Source organism: Aplysia californica, unplaced genomic scaffold (assembly GCF_000002075.1).
Source record: "Aplysia californica isolate F4 #8 unplaced genomic scaffold, AplCal3.0 scaffold00158, whole genome shotgun sequence".
Taxonomy (NCBI): domain Eukaryota; kingdom Metazoa; phylum Mollusca; class Gastropoda; order Aplysiida; family Aplysiidae; genus Aplysia; species Aplysia californica.
The window spans coordinates 945,298-969,481 of record NW_004797428.1 but is presented as its reverse complement, the minus strand read 5'-3'; the positions used below and the strand labels follow the sequence as shown (position 1 = coordinate 969,481).

The following is a 24,184-nucleotide window of genomic DNA, read 5'->3' as shown; positions in this document are numbered from 1 at the left end:
AATTATCATATGTCAAAATGTAGAAGTCAGTACCACAGAGACCTTAAGCTTTAACAGCAACAAGTCATGATATTTGTTTGTTTTTTAAGGAAGCATTTTATGGCCCCTGCAACACGACGGAGGTGCCGAAGATTAAAGATGGTCCAATAGAGTAACAAACTAAAAAAAAAAAAAAAAAAAGGAGGAGAGACAAGTACGATAGATTTTTAATATGGAAGAAGATGCAACCCACACCAGAGCACCTGCCAACCACCCACCAAGTCATGATAAAAAAAAGTCCAAACAACACAGATCTACACTCTGCATGCAAAAACAAAACATATATATATAATCATGAACCCTTCATTACCCCCCACCCCATAAAAAAACCAAAATATTAAAAAGAATACCCATAATGCTTAGTGACCATAGCCACCCACTGACATCGGAATTTCAACTATCGACCAGCTCACCCACCAAAAAAACAAAACAACAATTGTCAGAGCCAACTTACAAAGGAGAAAGAAATTAGTCACTGGTTGCACTAGTATTAGCAATAAGCTGTGCATTATGTGACAGGCTCTGTAACTACCGGGGTCAAATAAACTGAGAGGAAGAAGTGGGGACAAAATTGCACAAACGGCAAGGGAAAAAGAATAAGACCAAAAAACAATGGTACATGCGTGTATCTTTACACTGAACGAGTGCATTTTTCATAACGGTTCTATCTAGTAACACATTGTAAACTTTGTTGGTTTCAACAACGGCTAATTTCAGTACGAGTTACTAAACAAATGCTCGACAGTTACACAAATGTCATACAACTGGAACAGGAAATAAGAGATCTCTAGGTCTGTATAATCATCAGCAGGAAAGAATATCGGCTGCTTAATGTAAGACTCCATCATGTGCCATTTTTTCAAAATGGTGTACGGCGGAGTCTTACACACAAGCAGTCGAGAAGTTGACACGTCTAACAAAAGAGTCAATCAATACTTTTGGGAAGTCGAGTGCAAGCTCCAAATAGCTATAGTCCAGCACGCACTTAGCGAACACGCATCGAAAAAACTCGAGAATGTAACAAACAGATTTTCAGGTCCTGAACTTTTTCTTATACATATATATGCATGTAAATTCTTGGTATTTAAAACATGTACATTGCAAAATTCGTATGTTATGAAAAAATTTCTGTGTTCCATCTATTTAACCGAGAGTGTGACATGCTGGACTGTATTGTTTTAGAGAGTGGCTGAGCACAAAGACTCCTCAATGCCGCTTGGACCTGAATAGGTGATTTATTTAGACTTTTCAACTCATATGTAGTTCACACGCTTATCATTTAAATATAAGACAACATGACGCAAAAATCAAGAAAATGCCCCTCTTCGTTCATCCGTCTTGTCAGTCGTTCCATCCATGGGTCTCTGTCTGTCTGTCTCTCTCTCTCTTTCTCACTCAGTAGAACAGATAAGTAATCTCTAAATTCACTTTTGATTTTGATCAACTTGTTTGTTAAACTACCTTCACTACAATGCTAGAGAGGAAGAAAAAAGAGGCGATGAGCTGAAGTAATTTCCACAGAACACTTCCTTCCTTCACAAACCACATCAGTCCAACTGTACGTGACTAATTTTAAGACCTAGTTTTACTCCTGTACTCTCTTCTAACAGCCTGCTTCATTTAACACTTTGCATTCACACAGCCAGCAGTACAAAATACCCCATCCGGTCACCCAGCCAGGAGAGTGACTACAACGGACTTCTCCGGCCTGGCATCCGGAACGGATAATTTGCACCGGCGCATTAAAGTAACTGCAAAGCGTTTTTAAAAAAAAAGGAGTAAAACCCTCCTTTTCATACCTTTCAAAATACAAATTGGGCCAAGGAATAATACAAAAATAACGGAGTAGTTTGTCTAGTTATTTACCACCCTGGTGTCACCTAGCCTAAGGAGTTAGAGATTGCACAGTGAATCAACCTGATGCCAGAAGCCACATTTCATTCAGGAACAGATAAAGAGAAAAGGAAAATGGTAACGCACAAAGGAAGTAGGACAAGAACCCACCGACCAGCCGCTCCTATAGAGGAGGGTAACTTGACGAGTCAACTGTTTACTTTCAGCTGTGCAAGGCACAGTCAGTTTACAATCCCGACGACTTGAAAATACGGTCTAGCATGCACACAACGAACAGAGCTAAACACCCATATATAGCGAACAGATTCTCAGCTCCTAAATTTTTTTCTTATGCACATATCTTTTTGGGATTTATAACATGTACATAACCAAATTCATACACATAATAAAAAGATTCCTGCTTCCTGCTGATTTTGCTATGTATATGCTAGACTGTATTACTTGTACAAAATCAAACAAACGTACATTGCTACACCAACGTCCACGTGTATCGCACATTAGATCTTATTCCCCATTTCCCCTACCCCACAAATAATTCTTCTGAGACTCTCAATTCCAACAAACAACAATTTATAATACAAAAAAAAAAAAATGACACACACACGCACGCAGTCATTTGATTTAGCAAATATATCTCCATCCCACACGCGCACGATTGTACAGTTGCACTTGTCATATCTTCCGCACCAGTCAGCAGCCTGCTATAAAACAAAATTGTCCGTGTACGACCTACAGCTGTGGCAGTCTCGGGCACCGGGCGCGGGGTTCAGTGAGGTCGCCCCACGATGGAGTCGGAGTTGTTGCGCTGTCTGCGCCCAGGTCTGTTGGGTCGCATCAGCTCCTGGATGTGCTGCACGATCAGGTCCACCGCCACTGGGGGAGCATAGATTGTAATGAGATTGTAATACAGATTGTAATAATAGAGATTGTTTTTTTAGTAAAGTTTTACTAAAAAAACATAAGGTCATGAGAGAGCCATGGGGTGGATGTCAACAGAGAAGTCTAAACGGGGAATCAGGCTTACTCTGCTCACCTCTCTAGCCTCAACAGCACAACGTCTGCTTAGACTATCAAGGCACCCCGAAAATAGCAATTCACAAGAAAGTGACAAATATACAAATTAGTACAGAAAAATGACGATAGCAAAGATGGGGAAAGAAAAAGCAGCAGTTCCCCTATGTTGTTCCGGCACAGTATGAGCATGACATGTATAAATCAGCCCATTTAAATAAAAGTAAAAAGGAAGAGAAAAAAACCCCAAAACAACATGAGCCAGCCAGGGGTCGCTTCCTCCAACGACACTCGCAAAGAGTACATGAGTACAAAGAGAGTGCACTATCGCAGCGGTAAACAAAAAAATCAAAAATGCCCATTGACCTTTCTACACAGGGTGAAGTAAAAACATTTTAGTTTTGGTAGTATTTTAAATTGCACTCGCAACAACGTAAGGTCGTATGAGTGCAATTAAAAATATTATAGTCGTTCAGTTTTTTTTTTTTAGGACAGCATTAAAATATAATCCCTTGACACAGGTTTACAAAGCTTTTCCTCAGCCAAGAGAAACTACTCACCAATATTGTCTGCCCCGCGGGGAATGATCACGTCAGCATATTTTTTGGTCTGAAATCCACAGACACATAAATGACGATTAATGTGAAACAACGCATTGAAACTTAGAACAGCAATAGCATTCTACAGCAGCTAATAATAATGATAATAATAATAATAATAATGATGATGATGAAAATAATAATAATAACAATAATAATAATAATAATTTACAATGGGAATTTTTGTAGGCCTATAGCGTCTAATCCCTAGAAGACTCTTAGTGCTGTATAATGCAAAATCGTTAATCAACTTAAGTAAAAGACAGAAAATGCACACTACGAGACCATTTAACAACACACACACTCACAAACACACACACTCAATTCCCAGGCCCACACACAATTATCAGTATTATCACATAGAAAATCTACTGGTAGAGGATAGTGTTGAACAAATGGGTCTCTAAACTTACTAAAAACTCTTTCTTGGTCTGATTTTATAGAGCACATTTCTTTTGGGAGGGAACTTAATATTTTAGAGGCAAAGGCAGAGAAAGCTTCCACCTGACTTGTCAGCTGTTCTAGTGGGCACTGTCATCCTAAGATCTCAAATCTCAGTTTGTTTTAGTAGAGGTTTTACGGCGCTCGCAATAGCGCCAAGGGGTGGATGTCAATAGAGAAGTCTTTACAGGGGATCAGGCTTACTCTGCTCACCTCTCTAGCTTCAATAGCACAAAGTCTGCTTCGACTATCAAGGAACTCCGGAAATAGAGGGTCACAAGAGTGTGACAAACATACAAAAGAAGTAGAAGAAAAAATGACGATAGTAAGGATTAGGAAAAAAAAAAGCAGCAGTTCCCTGTTGCAGTTCAGGCACAGTTATTAGCATGACATTGATGAATCAGCCCATTTACAATTCTACTGTGCACAAGAACATGTAAATGTCCCCCCTTCTGGAATGGCCTAAAGACACTTCAGTCAGTAGCACTGCTCGGGGGGGGGGGGCGCTGGTCACATCTCAAATGTCTTTGTGGTGTGTGAAGAGGACAAAGATGTATTCTACAGTATCATGCTTCAACTCAGTGGTCCTGCAGCAAGTCTGCTCCAGCCCAAAAGAAAGTCAAGCACATGTCTATGACACAAAGTTTAGCTGGGTGCCCACACCAGTGTGTCCTAGAGCATGACAAAATATTGATAACCCTAAATAAGCCCCCCCAGAAAAACAAAAAAACAAAACAAAAACAAAGAAAAACAAAAAATCCCCAGAATGGTGCACAGGTCTGGCCTGTTGATTGTTATGTACATGTATTGAGGTGATATTATTATGTCAAGCAAAAAAAAAAGTTGGAGTTCAAAAACTAATCGAACCTATTCTGACAACTACCTGTATAAAAGACAATCACCTGAACAAACAACCAAATCCCATTTCCTCTTGTGCGTATTTATAATGACACTGTGTAAGACAGCCACCTGTGTAAGAAACCGTGGCGTCTGTGGCCTAGTGGTTAGGCTCTCGGACTCGCGACCTTCGGGTTCGAATCCCGTCAGGGGGGCCGACGTTGTGTCCTTGGGAAAGGCACTTTACACCACTTTTCCTCACTTCACCCAGGTGGGAACGGGTACCCGGCTATAGACAGCAAAAGATCTTGTCAGTTTGTTAGTGTTTGAGCGCTTAATCAGCTGCTTGCACTGTAGGCTTCCCGTGAAGCCTAGAATGTTTCGGGGTGTTCTATGGTCTGCTGCGGTAATAATATAGTGTAAAGCGCATACAGCCTGCTGTTGAGCGGGGATATGCGCTATACAAATGCTATTTATTATTAGTATTATCCAGTTTTGACTGTAATCTTTTAATGAATTTGGGTATGTAAGTACAGTATAATCCGCTTATATCGACATGCTTTGCGAAGTGGATTTGATGTCGATACAAAAAAATATAAAGCCAAAGGGGTAAAAACAAGGGGAGGTCAGTTGTAAAAAGACAACACGATCGAGAAGGAGGGGTAAGGAGGAGATGCGCAGCACAGGAGACGCTCACATCTGTGAGGCACTGTACTGTGTTGGAGACTACACTGTGTAGGCCCTGCATGACCTACTAAAGCCTGGTGTGTCAATATAGGCTACTTGGCGGGTTTGCGGACTTAAATGAAGAACTAATGCGTTGACCGTTAGCGTGGCTTTTTCCCCCATTTATGTTCGTGGGCTTCTCCAGGTACCCAGGAAGATTGTCGATAAAGCAGAGTGGGCCGAAAAAAAAGTCGATATAAGAGAAATTGTTTAGTGAAGATATTGAAGGAAAAATTTCGTAATTGGGAAATATGCCGATATGTCAAAATGTCGATAAATCGGGTGTGGATATAAGTCGATTATACTGTAGGTAGACCATTGGGATAAGCAAAAGCGGAATCCTAATTTCTAATAATGTTCTAAACTGACCGGTAGACAGAACTCCTCAAATGCTGGCTTGACCAGGGTCATGTATTGGTGCAAGATCTGCTCCAGGCTGCGACCTCTCTCCTCCACATCTCGCAAAACTGAAAGAACACAAAAACAAAAGGTTCTTAGTCTCAGTCTTGAAAAGACACAAATAAGTCAAACAAATGCCGAAGAGTCGGGTTGTCGTTAAAAGTAGAGAGTAACATACAAACAAAAGGCGGAGAGATAAGGAAGACAAATGTTTTTAGTTTTAGTAAGAGTTTAACGGCATTTACAACACAATAAGGTCATATAAGTGTCGAAGAGTAGAGGTGTTACAAGAGAGTAAAAAACACAAAAAAGAAGGAGGAGAGATAAGGACGACAAATGTTTGACAGTAAAAAGAAGGGAGAGAGATAAGCACGACAAATGTTTGATAGTAAAGAAGGGAGAGAGATAAGCACGACAAATGTTTGATAGTAAAGAAGGAGGACAGACAAGGATGACAGATATTTGATCTAAGAAAGAAGGAGCAAACCACACCAGAGCACCTACCAACCACCCACAAAAAAAGGTTCACGTCAATGAAGGTCACGAAAACTTCCTCAGCAGCCCCAGCTCACGAATGCCCCCATTGTGGGTTTGAACCAAGGTCACCTGGACTGCAGACCAACATGCACTAACTGAGTTAACGGTGCACTTAGAGAATAAACAAAAATAAGTTTAGAGCACAGTGGAATCCACATATAACGAGTCCTGAAATAACGAGAAGTCTGTTATAAACACACTATTGTAAAACCCTGTTTTTCCTCTTCTTTATCGTTGTAAATAAAATACTGCTATAACGCAATCAGACAAACACGCGAGTCGGTTATAGCGGAATATTGCTGCTGCTGTGAACAGCACACAGGCCATTTATTCATATGTAAAACCTCGCAAGTTGAGAAACTTGTTGGTTATCTGGCAAAACAAAAGAGTGGGAGAGCCCATGAGTGCCAACAAGGAAGGCCGGGGTGAATGAGTGGGGAGAAGTGTGGGATGCACAGACAAGCAAAACGCATTGTGTGATAGGCCAGCCTAGTCTAGATTATCTAGGCCTACCTTGCCTCTCACTTCTCCGATGCGGTGATGGAGAGGTCATAGTGTTGTACTGTGATGGACAGAGCGAATGTGCGACGTGGACAGGGTGTGGTGTGTTCCCATTGTGAGCAAGCATATGGAACACACCACCGGGTGTGGTGGGGGTGGGGGACAACACAGCGGGTGAATTAGCCTAGAGCCCTTTCTGATCGCCAACGCCCAGCTGTCAACATCGCTAACGCTAGAGAAAGAAACCCGATTCGACTTTTGATCGAGTAAGACTTAAAGGTCATGTTGAACCAAATCATCATCAGGGGATTACAAAAAGAAATAACTGAAAACCAGACTCGTATATAAGGCCTACTTGACTATTTCCCTTGAATTTATTACTAGATCCCTTATAACGAGAATCTTGCTATAACGGACATTTGGCACCGGTCCCCTCCCTCTCGTTATAACAGGATTTCACTGTATTATGAATATGAACCGTGCCAACGTCCACATTTTGTTTCATGATAACACTCTGTGTCATCTTCGTCAAGGGCCACAGCTGCGACAGACATCGGTGATCGTAGTTCTCCATTATAAATTCATTTGACTCCAAATCTCTCCAAAAAGCGACATTATCCTGATCTCTCCCGTCACCCATCTGTTTAGTCCTTCCAAGCAAGTTCCTCTGGGTCTACCCCTGCCTTGTTTGCTTTCAATTTTACCAGTGAGAGCTAGACGACCAAAAGCATGTATATTTAATTTATGTAAATTTACAATGTGATGGGCCTGGCAGTGACAGTAGTTTGCAGCGAGAGAGTGATGGTGTGTGTGTGTGTGTGTGTGTGTGGGGGGGGAATGGTTGTTAGGAGGGAGTGACCTTGTGTGAACGTGTAGGTGCGTGTGAGTGTGTTCGTGTCAGACTACTATTAAGTGTCTAATCTCATATTCTCATATTTTTTGTGTCACAAAATCTGTTGTTCAAAACACAAGTTAGTATCGTCTAGTATTAAATAATCTATCTGCGTTTTTTGGATTTGTTTGAGTTAAAGAGAAACACAATACAGGTAATTTAGTGCTGGAGGAAGAGCAAAACATACGGACAGAAACAAAACATTTCCAAAAAAGCAAGAACTGACAGATATAGAAATTCATTCGTACCAACTGCAGTGAGGTTACTGAACACACAGTGCTACAAATGAAACAGAGAGAGAAAGAGAGAGAGAAAGAGAGAGAGAGAGAGAGAGAGAGAGAGAAAGAAAGTTTTACAGAGCGGGTTGTCCCAGCACGTGAGACATGTATTTACTAATGTCCTGTCTTGTTGAGTGTATGGGTGAGAGCACCTAACCTTTGTAACGTCTACTGCTATTGTCAACGACCAAGACCAATTTCTCCCTGTGAGATGAATAAAGATTGTCATTGTCATTGTCAAAAACAGCAAAAAAAGTAGGACCTAACAATGGCGCCTGCCAACCACCTGCTATCTTGTCAAAAAAATTCACCTCTTCTGGAGAGACGAGTGTCGGGGTCTGTGTCCACGAAGAGCCTCATGTTGAACAAGTCGCGGATCTCCGGGAAGTAGAAGACGAGGATTCCTTCGAAGAGGACGACATCGGCACAGTGTATGACTGTTGTCTTGGTGGTTCTACATGGATGAGGGAGAGAGGGAGGGGGCAGGGGCGTTGTGTGAGTGTCAAATAGTACATTCATGGCGTTATGCTCTAACTGTGAACTGGCTTCTTGAAAATTTTTGAACACACAAAAAAAAACCCCAAACAAACCCTTACTGGTTAAATTATACAGGGATGCCCTGGACTTTTGTAAAAATAACTGAAAACTTTTTCCAGACTGAGTGCACAAGGCTAGGCCTGGCCTACATTTGAAATTGGACCTAAACATCCGGTTGATTATGCACATTTTGATTCAGTGAGTGAGTGAGTGTACTTCTGTTGACTAAAAATATGGATCTTGTGCCACTCCGTCCGTATATGGAACAAAACGGAAAATCGGCTTCCCGCACAACCATTTTTGCCTGGTTAACGGAGAATGGATCTGATGAATGGAAAACAGATTTAAGAACAGACGATGCCCAAAATAACGGAAAAAACGGAAATAATGGAAAAATGGCATCCTTGATTAGGAGAGAAGACACTAAAGTTAGCTGACCTAGTGAAATTGTCCGGACGCTGGAATGTTTTCAATATGCTAGAACTTCTCAATGTACGTGTTTCAAATACAAAGAACGTACTTGTGTAAGCTAACATTCTGCCCCAGAAAATCTGTTCACTACCTGCTGTATGTTATGTGCCTTTTAGACTGTATTTTAGGGTAAGCTTAATCCTGATATGTATTGAGGACACGCAGATTTACCTTGGCAACAGTGTAGAAACAAAAAAAATTGACCTAAGGAGATGACTTATTTCTTCCAGTTACATGGTTACAGCATAACATATTTGCTAAATATTCACACCTAATTAGGCTGTACGGGTGCTTGAAGGCATAGATGACAATGTCGGGTCCAGGTCAAGTCACGTCTAACCAGAATCCAGGAGACGTAAATCTTTACCAACACCAAACCCTTACTTCATGAAAGGGTTAATGGCTGGCAGACGGACTTACCGCTTATGAGCAATGTAGTCATACATGGGGAGCTCCATCACTTTTCCAGCCTTTATGTCCACCAGAGTTCTCCTCATCAACTCCACGTCGAACGAGTCTGGGGACAGATGGTTCGTTTCGTTTTAGTTTTAGCAGTGGTTTTACGGCGCTCGCAACTGCATAAGGTCATATGAGTGCCAAGGAGTGGATGTCAACAGAGAGGTCTTTACAGGGAATCAGGCTTACTCTGCTCACTTCTTAAGCTTCAACAGCACAAAGTCTGTTTGAACTATCAAGGCACCCCGGAAATAACGGGTGACAAGAGTGTGACAAACACACAAAAGAAGTGGAGGAAAAATGACGATAATAAGGATTAAGAAAGAAAAAGTAGCAGTCCCCTGTTGCAGTTCAGGAACAGTTATGAGCATGACATTGATGAATCAGCCCATTTACAATTACACTTCTACTGTGCATAAGAACTCAAGATGTTAATGTCCCCCCCTTTTGGGAATGGCCTAAAGACACTTCAGTCAGTAGCACCGTCCCGGGGGGTCACAGATGGTTCTCTCATGGGAATGTTGGTTCATGGGTGGTTGGCGTGTGCTCTGGTGTGGTTTGCTTCTTCTTTCCTATCAAACACCTATTGTCTTTATCTCCCCTCCTTCTTTTTTGTGTCTGTTACTCTCTTGTAACACCTCAAAATCTTCCGCACTTGTATGACCTTATTGTGCTCAAATGCCGTAATCCTCTTACTACAACAAAAGGAACGTTGATCCTCGAAATGACATGACACTTTTCATGTACAAAGAATTTATGATCTCAAGTAAAATTTGTCACACTTTTCATGTACAAAGAATTTATGATCTCAAGTAAAATTTGTCACACTTTTCATGTACAAAGAATTTATGATCTCAAGTAAAATTTGTCACACTTTTCATGTACAAAGAATTTATGATCTCAAGTAAAATTTGTCACACTTTTCATGTACAAAGAATTTATGATCTCAAGTAAAATTTGTCACACTTTTCATGTACAAAGAATTTATGATCTCAAGTAAAATTTGTCACACTTTTCATGTACAAAGAATTTATGATCTCAAGTAAAATTTGTCACACTTTTCATGTACAAAGAATTTATGATCTCAAGTAAAATTTGTCACACTTTTCATGTACAAAGAACTAATGAATCCAAAGTAAAATTTGTCATATCGTACTTACAAGTACAAACTTAAATGAAATTCATCATACCATGCAAAGAAAATAACAAAATTTGGCTTCTTACAAAAGGAACCTTATTAAACAGTTGTTGTAATAGTCATGTAGTGGCATCATAACAGAGTTATATATCTAATAGAATTTTATATATCAATTCGAAAACACTTGTTTTATGTTATTTTTCCCGTAAGAGTTCATTGGCACTTTCAAAACAATAAGGTCACATAAGTGCCGAAGATTAGAGGTGTTACCAGGGAGTAACAAACACAAAAAAGAAGGAAGGGAGATAAAGACGATAGATGTTCGATAGGAAAGAAGGAGCAAACCACTCATGTTAAAAAAAGACTGAAAAAACCCCAACTCTTCCATGGATAGAACCTAAAGACTCGAGGACCTGGATCTCTAATCTAATTAGTAAAATGGTAGGCACCAGTATAGAGCCTGATTGGTGCTAAAAGATTTCATTGATGCTTGTTGTTGTTAGTGATCCAGTAGCATCTGAGCGTCAACTCTTCTGCATGATGCCATTCGGTAATAGTTGCATGTTTGTTCTAATTGTTGTCTTGAGGAGCAGAGGCAATTAGATGTGTGGGGTAGCTTGGGAAGAAAATATCCCCTTAAATCAGTTAGTTTTCTACAGAAGAACAGATGATGTTCCACTGTCTCTGAGGGGTAGTCACATAGTGGGCAGGCAGCAGACTGCTTTACTCCAATTCGACTGAGATGTTGGTTGAGGGGTACATGTTGTGTTCTAAGTTGGAAGATTATGGATTAAAGTAAAAGTTAAAGAAATACAATTGAAATTGTCCAAGATGGCCCTCCATTGTCCAGGCGTAAATTCAAAGTATATATCAAAGTCAAAGTAAAAATCCACAAAGCAAATTTGTAAAAAAGGAACAAGAGAGACCAAAACCATTGTCAAACGTCACAACATCATCACTTAAAACTCATTAAAAAAGTAAAACATTTATATAGATAATACTTGCTGGGCCCCCTTTCGATGAAAGAAATGATCGGTGCTTTAATATCATCTAAAAGCCATTGGCCTACTATATTTACACTCTACTGGAACGGGGAAATAAATCTTGAGAGATGCAAAAAATGACAAGGTCAAGATCTATACTCTCAAAACAAAATGCTCCTTGCAAAATATCACATCCGGATTTTCTAAAATTACAGAGACAGAAGCGTCGGCCTACAGAGAGCGATCGGCGAAATAAAGAAATTCAGCTTTTTGCAGCCAAACTGTCTCAAAACTGAAAAAACCAAGGGCCTCATGATCTGGAGAATATTTTAAAGAATTTTTTCGGCGAAAACGGCATGTCGATCGATGCAGCCATTAAAAAGCCTTTTGAATAGCAAAATTCGGCCACCACAAATAGATAATAGATATCAATACAAAAATCTATAAATCAAAATTGTAGAAATAGAAAAAAAAACCCCAACGAACTAAAATAAAATTTTCCCCTTGACATGGCTGAAACTAAATAGGCTATACAAAAAGGAATTGTAAATTTCTGAATTAAAAAAAACTGGTAAGGTACGTTGAAGTATTACTTTAAAACAGTATGAATGGCCCAAATAGATTTCTTCTGGGTCAAATTTGATCAAACAAAGCAGGGGTCAGTTTGACATAATATGCCAAATGACCCCCGCTTTGCTTAATCAAATTTGACACAGTGTGCAAAAGACATCATCATTATCACTCACTATCTGACCTGACCCCCCCCCAAGATAAGATGACATAAGATAATACTTAAATATCCTAGAGTGAAATTTTTCTCGGCTGTACAGGACCGTAACAACACATGCAAATATGCATACAAATGTAAATTATATAATTACTCTCATTAAAATTAAATATGAAAAGAAAGTAAAGCTAACAAAATGTATTTATCACATCAGATGTATCATTCAACCACATGCAGGAATTTAATTACAAGACCTTTAGAGTTATAAAGATATATACACTCAAAAGAGCAATATACACTGATGCTTATTCTGACAATAGCCCTATGCTCGAAGGTAAAAAACTTCTTTTATATCATTCTTTCTTTTGATCATAATGCACTTGACCTACGGGTATCCACTTTAAGAAACAGACGCGCAGACAAACCTGGATGGTCAAAGTTGTGCTCTCCCTTCTTGGCTCGCTCGTGTTCCTCCGCTGTGAGGTCGCGGTAGAAGCTGTCCTGGCTTATGATGGTCACATGACGATGGTGCTCCAAGCCCGACTTCTTCAGCTGCTCCATGATCTTGTCACACACCGTGCTCTGATAGACCGTTCCGAAATACGGGGAAGCAAATTAATAACAATTAAAAAAAAAAAAATAATGATAATGATATAAACAATAATAATGACCACAACATCGGGTATGTGTGGTATAGCATACTTTTGAACTTCGGATATCATAATGAATAATTACAAGTTCCAGGACTTTCACATGTTTAAGACAACCGCTTTTATTCTCCTCCAAAACGAGTGGCTGTTGTAGACCATTTCGACTGTATATATATATAGCACTCAACCAAAATAATAATAATGATGTAGATAATTTTAATTGCTCCCATTTCCTTACAACACAGCTCTAGGCGCTTTACCATAACATCATCTTAATCAACACAAAAATACCAGTGAATGAACATGCATACATGAGGCCTTTCAGATTTTTGCTAACACATGACAAACAATACAGCTCTAGGCACTTTACAATAACTTCATCTTAATCAACAGAAAAACACAAGTGAAGTGAGGGAATGAACAAGCATACATACACTCTTTAGAATAACGTTTACACATCAGCAGACATTTCATGATACTATCACAGCACAATGTGACTCTCCAGTTTTCCGATGTAACCGAACCCCCCCCCCCCCCCCCCCCCGAGTCTCACCTTGCCGGAGGCAGTACCGCCCGCCACACCAATCAGAAACGGTCGCGGAACTTTGTCCAGGCCTCCGAGAGGACCCTCGTACCTTGCATTGAGCAAAGGGAAGGCCATGATCCCTGCAGATGAGTGTAAAAAACATGGCAGGTCCTCACTTGTTAGTTTGAGTGAAGAGAAGCACATCCACACAATAACGGTCATTTAGTACTGGGATAAAGTGAGATGTTTAGTTTTAATAAGAGTTTTACGGCACTTGTAACAGAATAAGGTCATAAAGTGCCGAAGATTAGAGGTGTTACAAGCGAGTAATAAACACAGAAAAGAAGGAGGAGGGATCAGGACGATAGATGTTTGATAGGAAAGAAGGAGCAAACCACACCAGAGCACCCGCCAACCACCCACAAAAATGAAAAAGTAAGACAGACAGACAGAAATAACAGAGGGAAAGTAAAGAAGTAGAAACCACCATACCAACGATGCCCTCCAACCACCTCTGTGTTCTTCGCTTCAGGCATAGTAATACACTTAGTGGCCTAAAGAACAAGAGTGCAGCACTATTTTAAAAGTATAACATTTGTGAAATCTGCTGTTACAATTGAAAAAAAGCCGATCATATACGTATATATAATACATTGACGCTCATGAGGACATTATATTATAAATTTAAATATATGTACACACAATTCTGGTGATGCTGATCTTTGTGTCACCTATAGAAGAAACCACTCTTCAAATCTCAAAATTTAAAAAGAAGCATTCAATGTTCCTAAAACATGACAGAGCTGGTTATTCATGATGATTTTGAACGCAGTATTTTTTTACAATTTGGATAAAAAGGAAAAAAATTTATGGTTACTTGTATGTGATGAGAGTTCTTGATTTTAATAAGTATGACACTTAAAGATATTAACGGTATATTCTCACCTATAACACACTAACCTCTCATAATACTGGGGGTATATCGACCCATTTTTGTAGGTTGCACGTAAATTATGTGGTGAATTTCTGATATTGACACGTTAGAGGGAGATTTAACATGCTTGAAACGAAGTACTAGTCAGGCATCAAATTATAAGCGTCTTACCTTTAAAAACTGTTGGTTGTTACAAGGGTACTGATTAAATATATGTGACACCGGAGTGGCCAAGACGCCATGAAGTGGTGTAATTTAATATAACTATATGATACTACTGTAGATCTAAATAGTCCGGGTTTTATTGGAAAATCCTATATTTGGCACTATATACCAAGGTCCTATCTGATCTAGGCTGCATGTTGTGCGAGTAATACTAGGAGTATACTTTTTTACATTATTTTTTACCCCCCAAAAAATCACTCGTATTGTGTGCAAGTGTTTTTATATGAAACAACCACTCACGTAATGGGGTAGACATAATCAGTGGAAGGTGGGTGAATTTACTAGTTTGTATATACCGCAGATAAATTGTGATTAAGAAATCAAAGAATGGCGCAGAACCCACTGTCCCCTCAATGAGCACAAACAACTTTGTCAACACAAATATGACACAAGACAGTAGCTAGCTTCTTCACTTCAAATAGTTAGCACAGGAGGGTAACTAAAACTTTTTTCACCAAAACAGTAAGCAAACCTACTTCCAAGATCCATTTTATACATCATGAAAGAACAGACACTTGACTATTTCTGGTGATGACTGTGACCATAACAGTAACAAGTGAAACTGAAAGAATAATTCTTGTTTAAACAAGTCCGTCCGTTGACAACAGTCAACTAAATATAACATATTTTTTATACAGGTACAGATTACATATATTTATAAACATTACATATTTATATATCAAAACCCCATCCAAAACAAAACTATAAAAGAAAAAGCCAAACCCTGGTCCAGCCAACCCTCTGCCTTGCTTCTTCCTTCAGAATGGCCGTCAAACATGTATACATTCATGCAAACAAAATTCAATACTAGCATAACAGGCTCCTCCTAAAAAAAATATGCTAATTCACAAAATTTGAAAGGAGCTAAGTTGAGCATAGACAGTAGAAAGGTGGAAGGAAGCGTGACAAATCTTTTAAATAAAAAAAATTAAAAGAGCAAAGGGAAGAAAGGAAAACAGAATTATAATGAAAGGAAAAAACATATTGGGCTTTATATATATATATAATATATATAATAAAAAACCAGGAGAGCTATAGAGTGTTCTCTCGTCCCCCACCCCCTCTTCCTTTGCGATTTTGACTGACAGTACTTTGTAAAGTAGTAAGACTGAAACTGAAACTGTTTAAGGGGCCACAGCTATAGATTTTATTCAACCAGTTTTTCAAAGAAAAGGGTTTGGAGGAATGGACTTGGCTACTACCAAACAGATTATAATTTCAGTCTCATACTGGATGGGACATACTGTCCTGTCTTCTTTTGCAGACCAAAATATATCTACTCTTTCGATTTTTTAGAAAAGCTCACACAAGATACCAGTGATACTTCACTTAAGTGCTTAGGCAAAGACAAACATACTCCAGAGAGAGAGAGAGAGACCTAGAGAGTGAGAGAGAGAGAGTGATAGAGAGGGAGAGAGGAGAGGGGGAGAGAGGAGAGGGGGGGGAGAGAGAGAGAGAGAGAGAGAGAGAGAGAGAGAGACCTAGAGAGTGAGAGAGAGAGAGACCTAGAGAGTGAGAGAGAGAGACCTAGAGAGTGAGAGAGAGAGAGACCTAGAGAGTGAGAGAGAGAGAGTGATAGAGAGGGAGAGAGGAGAGGGGGGGAGAGAGAGAGAGGGAGAGAGAGAGAGAGAGAGAGAGAGAGAGAGAGAGAGAGAGAGAGAGAGAGAGAGAGAGAGAGAGAGGGAGGGAGGGAGGGAGGGAGGGAGGGAGGGAGGGAGAGAGGGAGAGAGAGAGAGAGAGAGAGAGAGAGAGAGAGAGAGAGAGAGAGAGAGAGAGAGAGAGAGCTCATCAACCAGATGCTGCGTTAAGTTAAAGTTATACAGAAAGTGAAAACACTGACTTATTTACCAAAACCTTGCAGATACAGTCAGGGTTCCTGCCATGAACTCCCCACCAATTTCAAGAAGATTTCAAGGAGAAATTCTAAAAATTCAAGCAGACTTGGTCAAGAATTCAAGAAATTCATGCCGTTTTTGACAGCACACTCGCACCACGAAAGCCTATTTCCGAAAAACTTACACTTGTCCGAAAGGAATTGTAGTTTCGATTGTCCAACAAAAATTTTGTTCATATATGGTGAAATTCAAGGAGTTTTCAAGGAGGTTCCTCATATTCAAGGAGAGATTTTTTCCTTGAATGCAAATTCAAGGAGTTTTCAAGGACTCCTTGAATACAAGGAAACCACAGGAACCCTGTATACTTAGTTTTTATTGATTTATAGTTTTAGTTTTAGTGAGAGTTTTTCAGAACTTGCAAGACCATGAATCAGCTTTCAATTCTTGAATTTTAGAATGCCATCCTGTTTTTCAAATTTTCGAGGGATTATTTTGCTTTCCATTCTCTAAACCAATGATGCAGTATTGCTATGCTGCTATGCGGCTATTTCATAGTCTACTAGTGAGATGATCTTTAATTTTTTTTTATATGGCTTTTATAATCTTACAATTTAAGCCATCCAGGTCCACCAATGGTAGTGTGAGCACTGAGTACCAGACTGGAATACATTTTTACTTATTACTGTAACATATACTGTAATATCAATATGTGTCTGAGGAAGCTACTTGAGGATCAGATGGACAGACAGGATTACCAACGAGGAAGTATTAAGAAGAACGAGACAGAGCCTGGTCACATGAGGTGGGGGTGGGAAGAAGGCATTGGCGATGGATTGGACCAACTATATAGGGAGAGGCCCTAACGTTGCGTCGCCCGCTCAACAGTTCAAACCAAGTTGAAGCCGACAGGGCGGAGTTTATCGGGGCTGCCGCCATCTTTGTAAGTTCAAAACAACGCAGCGTACGCAACGTAATCTCTTTTCAAAACAAGCTGCTCGGACTCCATTGTCTCTCGAAATTTCTTTCTCAATGTTAATTACAGCATTATAAGCACTCACGTACAGTAGTAATATAATAAGGATGTTAAGAAATCTTACTTGCATCAAATTACCAGCTCACATAGTCGAATATTTACAGTAATAAATGTACTATGTATACACACATTGTGACGGTAAGATTTTTTTTTTAACATGTTTTAGAGAAGAAATTGGGATAATAAGGATCAAAACAAAAATATAAATGGGATAACAAAGTTTGCAGACTTTTCGGTTATAGAAATTCATCACTGCAAAATGGTGTCATCGCGGACATTATTTTTACAAAAACGTAGACTTCTTGACTTAAACATAGAACAAAATATATTTCTAACAAAATGGAAAATGATTACACTAAAGATGGTAGTGAGGGTGGGATGGGAATGGCGAAGAATGAGGAAGGAGAGGGTAAGGCAGAATAAGTGAAGTATGAATGGTGGAAATTAACCACCCCCCCCCCCCAACAAAATAATAAGAATAAAACAGCCCCCCCCCCAAAAAAAAAAGTGAGGAGGGAGGGGCACTTTTAAAACACCTGGTTACGTTATCAAAATTTTACAAAATACTGTTGTGTATTAAAAAATTAATAGAAAATTTGAAATGATAGGCTTATTTATATAAGAATTTCAAAACAGATTGCATTAATTTGTGACTTTTCTCATTTGACAATGTCACGCCCCCTGCACGACGACACATGGCATCGAAAATGTTATTCACACACCAAACACACTTCAATCATCAATGACATTCTTTGAAGGCACTGTCACCCCTCCGATGAGACTTCAAAAACAGCAAGGAAGTTACATTTGACACACTGAGAGTCAACTAAGGTTTCACATATTTCAAATGTTTTGTCAACCTTAACGACACAAAACCAGCAATGTAAGCAACAGTATTCTCATCTGGAACAAATTGACAAGTATGCCAGACTAGATCTAGATCTAGGCACATACGTGCAGTTATCATCATGGCAAACTGAATTTTCTTCAATTTGTTTCATTCTGTATTTACTGTGAGATGCATTTTTATGGCTAAATCAGAAGGCACTTCGTCATCAAGTTCAGTGCCTTAGCTAGAGACTGATATTAAAAAAAATATTTTTCGTAGGCCTTATAAGTGTTTTACGGCACTCACAACTGCATAAAGTCATATGAGCTCGAGGGACACATTAAACATTTTAAGTTGGTAGGAAATTTTGAATTTTTCCCAGGTGGCGGCCGAAGCCTACTCTTATCAATTTTAGACCACCAAGGGACCTTTAATGTGCGCATTTTGCATACGGGACCTCTGAGATTTTTTCGCCCTTGTCCGAGCAGGCTAGGGGTAGATCATTCTTCCTACCATAAGATCAGGGGTGTGGCTGAAAGACAGAGCCTGTAAGAAGGAGCCAAGGAGTGGCAGTAGAAAGGCTGCAGAAAGAGTCCGGAGCCCTGAGGAGGTGGGGGCAGAAAGTGGAGACGAAAGCAGACGACAGAGAATGTAGAATTTTAGAGAACAAAATTTTTCCGTCAGTACTCGGATTCGAACCCTGGACCTTTGAATGAGAGGCCCACCAGACCCGAACGCTACGCAAACTGCCATTTGGTCGACACTAAGTTTACAACTGAGCTGATCTCACAAACATGGCCGACCGTCGTCTGCTGCGGCTTCACGTTACGCGACTCGCAGCCTCTCCTTTTAATAGTTACTCCAAGGATTGGACACACTTTCAGGAAGTCAAGCAGCTGCATAAACAAGGAAAGTGTTAGAAGATTGGAACCCACAGGGTAAAAGATCAAGGGGAAGACTACGTGGAACCTGGAGAAGAGTTACAGAAATGGACAGAAAAGTGGGAAGACTTGGAGTGACATGAAAGTGACTCGCCTAGGAGGGAAAGGTGGAAAATGTTTCTATTCCTGATCCAGGGTGAAATAGGCAATGATCTATGAAATTATTAATAAAGAAGTAGTGAAAGACAGTTTTAAGGAAGTTGTCTAGACAGTTAAGAAGAAGGCTCACATGAGAATTTAATAAGAAAAAAAAGTATTATACATGCAACTAAAAGAACAAAATGGAAGTGACGATAGTTTCTGTTCTGGTTTAGAGTTGGAGGCAGTCTTGGACAGAGGTGTGTACAGTTCTTCAGTCAGAACTAAATATTGCAACTCTGTGACATGATCTACTGCACTCAAACTCAAAGATCTTGCTTGCACTCTATTAGATCTGTATTCATTTTCTGTGGAAGGACTTCCGTAACGAGCGACCACGCCAACAAATACAAAAAAGAAGAGACCTGACCCTTGTTACCCTACCCCAAAATTCTACTCTTTCCTAGTGGTCGCTCGTATCGGGATCCCTCCACTTTCTGTAGGCCTACTGTAACAGCAGGCTAAAGAAAAAGATTTTTGTGTAATTTGCTTTCTTGCATTGCAAGCGGACAGTGAGCACAGGCACAAAAGTGAGTTTTGTCTTGCGTACTAAAATCTAAAGACATTTAGAAATCTAGATCAAGGCTACAATTCAAGTGTTACAAAATTTTATTCTTTTGCCTTCTGTTACTTCTTCTGTCACTAGATCTAGATCTAGAATCTAGATCTAAATCTAGAATCTATGTCTGTAGGTGTAGGCCGCTGTGTAGGCTAGGCCTCTAGATCTAGCTAGGCTATAGCCTAGGCCTACAATAAGTCAAGATCTTGAGGCTGGGAATAGAGTAGAAGAGGCTAAAACCTTATGTCATAAATCTAGTCATACACGAAAAATTAACAAACTTACAAAAGATCCTTTAGGGTTGTCTTCTAAACAAGGCAGTTATTTATCCAAAAAACATCCACGTACAAGGACAGTCGCAATTATTTTTTGTTATTCTTGAGGCATGCATATCATCATGACTCGAACTAACAACAGAACAGTAGTAGTTGTAAAGCACTGCTGTTGTCATTCACACGGAGACCAAACATACAAGGATAGTATAATAGCCTATGTTCTATTTGGCAGCCCAATAATAGTTCTTTCAGCCTCTGAAACTAGTTGTAATCATAGCATTATTTCTACCATCACGGCGTTTCCAACTAATTGACCAAATGATCAAAATGTAAGATGAGGGATAAAATCTGTTAATCTTATATAGACTGTGATACAAAAAAGATGTGAAAACAGGTTTCATGATTAAATATTAAGCTGAAACTATTATTTTTGTTGTTTGAATTGGTTTAAAACATGTAATGGTTGATATCAGTGAATATTACAAAAAATAATAATTTTAATTGTCTCGGCAATTAGTATTTGTCAATAATCATTTGAGAGAAACATGGCTGCCTCCTTGAACGAAGAGATTCACCGTTTGGCCTTTTACAATCTTCGGCCTGTGCTCTTACATGGATATGTTTTTCCATTTTTATTTATTTATTCTATATGGGCGTATATCTGGACAGTTTTATATGGAATTGAAGACTACTTTGAAGGGGGTTTGATTGCCTTTGCTGCTATCGGTTTGCTGCAGATTCTGACAGCTTTGTTTTGCCTGTGGTCTGTACACGTCAGATGCGCACTAACATGTGGAAAGGTAATTCCAGTCATACCTGTCTTATGTTGGAGACATTTTAAAAATGAGTTGTATACTATGAACAGGTTTCTTCCATTGACAGAGGTTCAGGAATAGACTACGGGAAGGATAGAAGAGGAAGTGAAAGGGCGAGAGAATTGAGGCGTGATTAGCCTGCCACTACCAGCCGGTGATCTTGTAGTTCCGTTCGTTAAAGTCCACGATCCATTTGTTTACATCCAGAGAAGAAATCCATAAGTCTTGAAGACCAAATACTATTTGAATTAGGCTACACAAAGAGCAGGGATGCAACCTAACTGCAAACCATCAAATTAGGACCTCCATATTTTTTTTAGGTCAGGGGGGCAAGCCCCCCTGAAACCCCCCTGCTTGACTTTAACGAACGAAACTACAAAATCGCCTACCAGCCTACCACCATGAGTGCCATAGCCTTTAATGATGTTAATTGTTGGTGGGTGTGTCCTAGAACTTGAAGCGCTTTGCGTTTCAGTGGAAGTAACCCGCCAAAAATGCCCGGGCGCCACGGCCGATCGATTGTAAACATGGGGGTTTGCTGAGACGAAGTGACTATTCGGACTCGAGTCCGAATATGAAAAAATGTTATGAAGTGACTATTTCTCCGAACGTTCGGAGAAATAGTGCCGATCTTTATTTCTCCGAACGGTTTCCGGCTTCCGGTCTCGTGATTTTTTGCCTATTTATTGCGAGAGTTCGGCGCCAACTTTCATTCTGCCTCTGGTCTAGGAAGGAACACCGCATGGCCAGTCCGCCTACATACAACCTTCAGTAACACCCACCACACACCCACCACCATCATGCACATGTACACACAAACTTATACTGAACACACACTAACTAAACATGATCAGTGGGCAACTTTTGAACGTATGACGAGCTGAGTTGTTGATGGAGAGACAGTGTGAGTGACAGAGCGGGTGAAAGGTGGAATTTACGAGTGTATCCACAGGCAACAACTGCAAGGGGGGGACACCCCCCCCCCCCCCCCCCCCCCCCCCCCCATGGCTCGCAGGGTGCAAGGGAATGAGTGAGATTTTCTTTGTGTGTGCCTGGAGGGAGGGGGTGGGGTGTGAAAGTCATGAGGACGGGGATGAGCCACGGGAGAGAACACTACGGGAATTGAAAGAATGAGTGAAACTGAAAGAGAGGAACGACTCATGAGCACTGGAGTGAATGGATTCTGTGTTTCTATTTTTGTATACTTTGAACTGTTACTGAATAAAGGATGAAATAAAGCCCGAAAAACACACACACACTCCTCACTCTCCATTTACACACTTACTAACCACACACAGATACACTCACACACGCACATGCACACACACACACACACACACACACACACACACACACACACACACACACACAGGAGCAAATTTTGGGATCTATATCTATTTCAATTTTCAAGAGCTAGTCTAGAGATTTTTAGAGTGTAAAAACGTGAAAAAGAAAGGTTTCACAACAGAATTAAATCAAAATTAATCGAACAGTCCATAAACAACCACAAAAATTAACAAATAAGGGTGTGTGTCAACCTGTCCGAAGAAAATTACCCGTTTTAACCCTAAAAGTGCGTAAATAAAAAAAAAGTTCAGGATATTACATGTAAATTATGGAATGACACACATTAAGGGGCCTGCCAGTGTCAGTACAAGTAATCGGTTTTGGTGGAACGTACGCTCTAACATAAAACATTTAAATCTATACACATGTATATATATAACAATAACAAGAAAAAAAAATTACACACTAACAAAATAAAACACCACAAAGAGTCAAAGAGGGAAAAATAAAAGTAACTGTAACGTATTCAACAAATCAACGTGGTGACAACAAATGAGAAAGAGAATAAGTGAATCTAAGTGAACTTTCTTTCAAAAGTAAAGAGGTTTCGGTTTCTTTTTTTTTTTTTTAAATTTGACTTTTATTCCCCTACCAAAAAATGCCAAAAAATGGAGCCACTATTGATTGGTTGCGGCCGCGACAAACGCAGAAGCTAGTTCTATGCTATGTATGTGTCGTTATCAACAACCCTCCGTAGATCTAGATCTAGACAGCACACGAGTGAACACAACACATTAATCATTAAGTTTAAGAGCAGCACCTTTCATAGACAACACGTCATATCTGTAGCGAAAAACTGTTTGGACTGTAGCATTTCTTTATATTATAAATATTTACTGCGGACTTTTTTGGACCGATTGAACCATATTGTATACGAACAATCTTTGGTAGGCCTATACTCTATAATATCCGAAATTTGCGGGAAAGGATGTGATTTCAGAGTGTTCGGAGAAATAGTGCCCAGCTTTATTTTCCCGAACGTTCGGAGAAATAGTGCCGGCCAAAATGTTATTCGGACTCTGATTCTTGTCCAGCATGACATCACTTCCGACTTCCTGTGACTCGTGACTCCGGCTTCCTGTCCTGCCTCACTCGTGACTCGCCTCAAGGCTGGGATCACTTCGGGCAAAAAGGCGTTTTGTGCAGGAGCCGAGTTTTTATCTTCTATGAATTTGAGGCCGGCCTGAAAAGTTATAGCGCTTCTAATAAATGTTTATTTGTCAAGAGGTCATCAGAAGCAATTAAAGATGGCTCGTTAGCATGTGTCGGGGTCGGATGGGCGGCCTGCACACATGTGGCTGTGTGCGTGTCGGGCAGGGGGGTGGGGGGGGCACTATCGGTCCGGGCGTTGAACGTCGCATACGCGTCAGTCTTTTTTCCCCCGGCAACTGATAATTATTACAATAATAAGCTGGTCTTGACGTAGATCTACGTAATGAATTGTGCGCTGGTCTATGGGTCTATGGAATCAAAAGTTGCCGTATGCTCAGCTCTACACAGCAACACAACTTTTTGTTGGCAAACAATCGAGATGACACAGGCTTGTGTATTTGAATGAATCTGTCTTTTTTTTTTTTTTTACACAGCTCATAATATGCAGGAGCCAGATGGTCTGCTAATCTTCAATTTTACCTTTTTCTACAACCAAGAA

At 40.0% G+C, this 24,184-nt stretch overlaps 2 protein-coding genes across 7 annotated transcripts in view; one reads left to right on the top strand and one right to left on the bottom strand.

Annotated features, from left to right (window-relative positions):
• Window positions 1–1,808: 1,808 nt before the first annotated feature.
• Window positions 1,809–20,536, bottom strand: LOC101861362 (uridine-cytidine kinase 2-B). 6 transcript variants are annotated; one of them, XM_005097594.3, is made up of 8 exons: window positions 20,382–20,536; window positions 13,630–13,742; window positions 12,852–13,008; window positions 9,543–9,639; window positions 8,426–8,568; window positions 5,877–5,974; window positions 3,465–3,513; window positions 1,809–2,766 (listed from the first exon to the last, which is right to left on the bottom strand). In XM_005097594.3, exons 2-8 carry the CDS (start codon window positions 13,735–13,737, stop codon window positions 2,660–2,662), a joined length of 759 nt encoding a protein of 252 aa, XP_005097651.1. In that variant the 5' UTR covers window positions 13,738–13,742; window positions 20,382–20,536; the 3' UTR covers window positions 1,809–2,659. The 6 variants fall into 6 exon arrangements, with proteins under 6 accessions (XP_005097651.1, XP_005097646.1, XP_005097648.1 ...); XM_005097589.3 differs by lacking the exon at window positions 20,382–20,536 and adding an exon at window positions 15,485–15,572; XM_005097591.3 differs by lacking the exon at window positions 20,382–20,536 and adding an exon at window positions 15,238–15,338.
• Window positions 20,537–20,909: 373 nt separating this feature from the next.
• Window positions 20,910–24,184, top strand: part of LOC101861122 (manganese-transporting ATPase 13A1) — a 32,373-nt gene continuing 29,098 nt past the window's right edge. The window contains exon 1 of the mRNA XM_005097588.3: window positions 20,910–21,171. Coding sequence (XP_005097645.1) covers window positions 20,917–21,171 — 255 coding nt within the window. The 5' untranslated portion in view covers window positions 20,910–20,916. The remainder of the gene's footprint in view (window positions 21,172–24,184) is intronic.